The sequence below is a fragment of the Montipora capricornis genome, chromosome 14 (assembly GCF_036669925.1).
Source record: "Montipora capricornis isolate CH-2021 chromosome 14, ASM3666992v2, whole genome shotgun sequence".
Classification (NCBI taxonomy): Eukaryota; Metazoa; Cnidaria; class Anthozoa; order Scleractinia; family Acroporidae; genus Montipora; species Montipora capricornis.
In genome coordinates this window covers 19,750,492-19,756,140 of record NC_090896.1, presented here as the reverse complement: position 1 = coordinate 19,756,140, position 5,649 = coordinate 19,750,492, and the positions used below count along the sequence as shown (strand labels likewise).

Below are 5,649 nucleotides of genomic sequence, written 5' to 3'. Positions count from 1 at the left end.
GCCAATCCGCAAAATTCTCAGCCCATCTTCACTCCTCCTTTTTATCCAGCACCATTTGTACCGTTCACATATGGGATGCCACCAGCATTCTCACAAACCTACAACCTTCCATATCCAACCACTCTACGACAAATACTTCCGAAGCCTCAAGTGGTGGAAGATTCTCAGTCAAGCTCTTCCACCAGCCGACCACCTGACTTCATAACCCATGTACAATCAATAAGACAGTCCCTTTATCAGTTATGTGGCATCGACGAAACACACGAACCACCGCGAGAAGGTCAAGCTTATTCGAAGTGGCGAAAGTTGGTAATTCAACAAGGAAAACCAGTAAGCACACAGCTTTTTATCTTTCCCCTTGAGTATTTTCACTCCGTAAAAGATTTAAACGACGTAAATAAATCTATAATACATGTAATTTTTCCCGGGAATTTTTCCTCTTGCTCTCATGTGTCTCTTACACTTATATATGGATAACATATATATTATTTCTACATTATTTGCAGCACAATATGTCTCACTACATAATGGTAGCCAGGCTATCAAACCGCTGCTTTTCTATAGTGCTGCAGATACCAAATCGTTTGAACACGAAAGTCACACAGGGTGATTTCATGGCCCTGTACAATAAAAGTGAAGAAGAACAGTTTAAACTCCTGTCGGATGTATTGGAGGGACACATTTCATTTCAAGAACTGAAGCGGCGAAAGGTCATTCGATGTCGTATTTCTTTTTTTACTTAGTTTAATAGTTTTTCTATCAGAAGTGAGTTAAAAGTTTTATTTATCTCCTTGTAGCGCGAAAAGGGAGCCCCATCAATACAAAAAGCAGCGACCGGAAATATAGAAGAGGTAAATGCAACCCGTAGAGCACGCAATAACTAACCACCTAAAGTTTCGATACAAATCAGCTGTATCCAGTGTAAAAGTAATTTTTTTTCTTTAACTTTGAACAGTTACAAGAAGAAGTCTCAAGATTGAAAAGCCAAAATACGGATCTCCGAATTAAGCTGGAGCAGGTGATGTGTTTTCAGTGTAGCAGCCAGCTACAGTAACTGACGGACATTGTTTTGTGGTTGATGAACTTATATTGTGTTGTAGGCCGTTGAAGATCTTGACAATGAAAGGAAAAGAGCGAATAAGCTGGAGAGAAGGCTTAAAGTACTCGAGAAAGAAAGTGAAGAGGTAAGGGAACTGTGTTCAAAAACTGTTGTATTTCGAGGTCACTAAAACGGCCATAGTCCTTACGTGCAAGCAAGTACCATCCTATGCAAGGCAAGGGATATAAGGGTTCCTTAGTAGAAGGAATGTAACGAGCTGTCTCTAATTCTTTGCCTAAGTAACACTGAAATCAACAGGTTGAAATAACATAAGACAAAAGTTAAGTTTGACCCTATTTTTCTTGGCAGGAGTTTTCGCAGTACCGGAGAGATGTAGATAGTCTAAGAGACGAGACTTATGAACTTGCGAAGGGCTGGGTCAACAAAAACTGTGTCCTTCATAAAGACGAAGAGTCAGATGTTTCAAGTGCAGCAAGGGTAAGTGGACTCCATGAGTAGTGTTCATAAGTGGCCGAGTAATACTGAAACAAGTACATCATTTACGCATTGAATCTGAACGAGTTTAACACTCTGCCGCAACAACGAAGACTCTCACGCCAGGGCTAAAAAGTCCAAATGTATCAGGATGCCGAGCATCTTACAAGTCACAGTTGAGGCAAATGAATTGATCGAGCGTTGTTTCGTTTGCCGTGCACTAACTGGCAGGGCAATGAAAATAGTTCTTTAATTCTTTCGTAGATTTCATCCCCAGAAGACAAGGAATCCACAGATAATGAGGGAGCAATAATCAGCAGTGACGAGGACGTGCCTCTGTCATCCCTAGCACGGGTAAAAAAAAAAAAAGAAAATAGAGGTTTTGAATAAAAGGATTCTTAGGTGTATTCTAAATGATTTCGAATCTACATATTGTAACTTATTGGACAAAATAAATTGTGTTTCTCTGCGTAATAAACTTATACACATGTGTTAATTTTAGTTACAAAAGTTTATTTTTAACCAAGGATCCTATCTATATGAGGAATACGTTCACTATCCGTAGCAGCTTTTATAATTTACGCGGAGACTATATTCTGACCCTCCCTATACCTAAAACAAGTACCTATGCCTTCGTTCTTTTTCTTATCATGCTGCTAATCAATGGAACTCAGTGCCAGACTTTATTCGCACTTCCGATTTTAATATCTGTAAAAAGCATTAGCTATCCTGAAATTCATGTAAATTTGGTAAGCTTTTACTAGAGTACTCTTAAAATTCGGCGTATAGTTTTAATTCATTTAGCGATAATTTGTAAATATTGCACAGAATCGTAGTCCGCAAGTAATTGTATATTTTGTTGATCTCTTTCGTTATTGTTTTCTCGGAGAAATTAGCTCTTGTGATAGCTACTCTTAAATTCGAGAAAAAATTAAGTTCATGTATGTGTGCGTTTATGTATGTATGTACAAACGGTAAATTCTTGCAAAAGGTCTCCTGAGGAATCTAGGAGTAAAATTTATGTAATATAGAATAATTGGCCACCTTTATCCCTCAGTAGGTAGACCATAGCGGCGCGAGAGCGGCCCGACATAAAATGGCCACACATACTCTCGCCTGCCCTCACTGAGAAAAATTATGTCTAATGTTTCCAGACTAAGCACACAATTGAGGTCGATGGTGTCTTCGAGAAGACACGGAAATCTTCACGTGCGGTCTCTTCTAGTTCAAAGGTGAGTTTACAAAGGTTACCAAATGCAGTTCGTAAAAGGAAAAAAATACCGAAATACATTTTTTCTTTCTCATATAAGTCAACCCCACAAAGTTTTGCCAGCGCACATTACAAGACAATTTGCAGCGCTGAACGAGCCACAAGGCGCTCATAACTTCATTCCTCTTGGTAGAATCAGAGGCATTATTTTCCCATATTAATGTTCATTGCCAGGTTAGTTTATAAATTGATTTTTCTTATTCTATAGAGTTCTGACCCAGACGAAGAAAGTCCATCAAGAACAGAAACCGCTCTGGAAAGATTAAAGGCCGCGTCAACAAAAGGCAGCAACGAAAAGGTGTGATATGGTCACGGTTCAGTCCTCCTTCTCTCGACAAACTTTGTAAAACAGTTACATACATTTTACATTCCCATCTTGAACATATGGTTTTGACAGCTTTTTTTTAACAGGATGCTTAGTTAATTAATAAATGATTGCGTGTTGTTTCAGATCAAACACAAGACAAGTCGTTTGACAAAACCCATATGTTCATCCAAGGTAAGCAACTTGAAATCGTGATTGCATATTAGAGTGGGGTTTGTTCATTTTACACCTGGAAAGGAAACAAATATTAAACAAGTCAGACACACACAAAAAAGAAAAGGCTCATGACCGGTCGTCAAGAGCGATCGCATGCCAAGGCGCTTTTTCGACTTTCCATGTAACCCGACTTAGAATTGTTCGAATTTGGCGACTCGGTAAACATAACGATTTGTTTAATATAGCTCAGGAACAATTTTCCCCAGCTTCCCGATACTTTTTAGGACAGCATTAATCATCACTTACGAGGACGTACCTCTGTCAACCCTAGCACAGGTAATACAAACTTTGACAAAGGGCAATTTGTTGCAAAACGTCTGCTGACAAATCTAGGGGTAAAATATATCTAATGTAGAATAATTGCCCACCTGTATCCTCAGTGGGTGGACCATATCGGCTCACGAGAGTGCCCGACCTACAATAGCCACACATACTCTGGCCTGCTATCACTGAGAAAAATTGTATCTGATGTTTGCAGACTAAGAGCGCAATTGAGGACGATGATGTCTTGCAAAAGACACGGAAATCTTTAAGTGCGGTCTCTTCTAGTTCAGAGGTGAGTTCACAAAAGTTACCAATTCTAGTTTGTAAACAAATTAAAACGTCACAGCTAAGCTCGTCAAAAGCTAACTGAAATACATTTTTCCTTCCAGTGTAATTCAACCCCACAAAATATGGTTGCAATTTAGAGCGCTGAACGAGAATCAATGCGCACAGAAATTTTATTCCTTCCTCTTGGTGGAATCAGAGGCATTATTTCCCATATAAATGTTCATTGTCAAGTTAGTTTATAAACTGATTTTCCTTATTCTATAGAGTTCTGACCCAGACGAAGAAAGGCTATCAAGACCAGAAACCGCTCTGGAAAGATTAAGGGCCGCAGCAACAAAAGAAAGCAAGGAAAAGGTGTGATGTGGTCACGGTTCAGTCCTACTTCTCTCGACAATCTTTGTAAAACAGTTACATTACATTTTACATTCCCATTTTGAGAATATGGTTTTGACAGTTTTTTTTTTTAACAGGATGCTTGGTTAATTATTAAATAAATGATTGCGTGTTGTTTCAGATCAAACACAAGACAAGTCGTTTGACAAAACCCATATGTTCATCCACGGTAAGCACCCAATCCAGTAACAACTTGAAATCGTGATCAGTTAAATGCGTATCAGAGTGAAGTTTGTTCATTTTACATCAGGAAAGGGAACAAACATTAAATAAGTCAGACCGAAAAAAAAAAAAGAAAAAAGAAAAGGCTCACGGCCTGCCGTTAATAATTATCGCATGCTAAACTTCCAATGTTAGCCACCTAGAATTGTTCGAATTTGGCCTTATTACACCATGGCAAGCAACTCGGTAAAGACAATGATTTCTTCAGTACAGCTCAGGCCTAATTTTCCCTAGCTGCCGGATATTTTTTGGTGAGATTGACTACTTTGCTTAGTTGAACGGTTTTCAGTTGGTGGGTACCTTACAGAATGTGCATTTTAGAATATATTTAAAACGCGGTAAATGTTTGCACAGACCCAGAGGACACTTCCTGCTGAGTATATAATTGAAATGATTGGAATGAGGCACAGTAACAAACACTAAATTTCCCATATTATTTATATTAACAGCCTGTTAGACCTATTGCTGGGGATCACAAGAAAGGTATAGTGGCCCCGTTCATGGATCTAAACTTGAACTTTCCCTCGAAACGTTAGCCAAAAAAGTTCTGCGATCAATCGTTTCTTTTGCTATTTTCAGATAAAGGCCACTTATCACAGTCTTTCAAGGATGATTGGGTAAGGCGCGGTCCTCCAGAATCCCATCTTAAATGACCATATCATGAGGGAGTATTTTATTCGTTTGAGACCTCATATTACTGATATTTTTCTTCTCTTAGGACTACAGTATTACAGTCTTAATGGAAAAGGAATGGGTCGCTGTTGCGTATGAAGAGGACTTCTTTGTTGGGCAAATAGAAAAGAAACTTGCCAACAAAGTTCGAGTAACTTTCTTAGAAGAACGAAGAGATGAATTTTTTAGCTGGCCGAAACGAAAAGACAGGGCAGACATAAAGCCTGCTTTTATTTTCTGTCGCAACTTAGAAGTGCTACGAGAGAAAAATGGTTATATTGTAAACCATCTACCAGAATTACGCCAAAAATTTCAAGGCTTTTCTTCGAAGTACTTCTCTCAAAATAGTTGAATTCGCATTGTTTAAAAACTGAATTTCTGTCTACATTTGTTAAGAGAAACTGAATATTAAAATAAAACATCCAAACAATGACTGGTTTAAATGCATTTTGGGTGAGGAAAAAT

At 38.5% G+C, this 5,649-nt stretch overlaps 1 protein-coding gene across 3 annotated transcripts; it reads left to right on the top strand.

Moving 5' to 3' along the window:
* Nucleotides 1-371: 371 nt before the first annotated feature.
* LOC138032371 (uncharacterized) lies at nt 372-5,631 on the top strand. Of its 3 annotated transcripts, none has more exons than XM_068880036.1 (15): nt 372-710; nt 798-851; nt 956-1,018; nt 1,101-1,184; nt 1,409-1,537; nt 1,799-1,888; nt 2,689-2,766; nt 3,013-3,102; nt 3,256-3,303; nt 3,824-3,901; nt 4,162-4,251; nt 4,412-4,459; nt 4,962-4,995; nt 5,092-5,129; nt 5,231-5,631. In XM_068880036.1, the coding sequence occupies exons 1-15, from the start codon at nt 513-515 to the stop codon at nt 5,534-5,536; spliced, it is 1,428 nt and encodes a 475-aa protein (XP_068736137.1). In that variant the 5' UTR covers nt 372-512; the 3' UTR covers nt 5,537-5,631. The 3 variants fall into 3 exon arrangements, with proteins under 3 accessions (XP_068736137.1, XP_068736139.1, XP_068736138.1); XM_068880038.1 differs by having other exon boundaries at nt 5,082-5,129; nt 5,231-5,287; XM_068880037.1 differs by lacking the exons at nt 4,962-4,995; nt 5,092-5,129.
* Nucleotides 5,632-5,649: the final 18 nt, after the last annotated feature.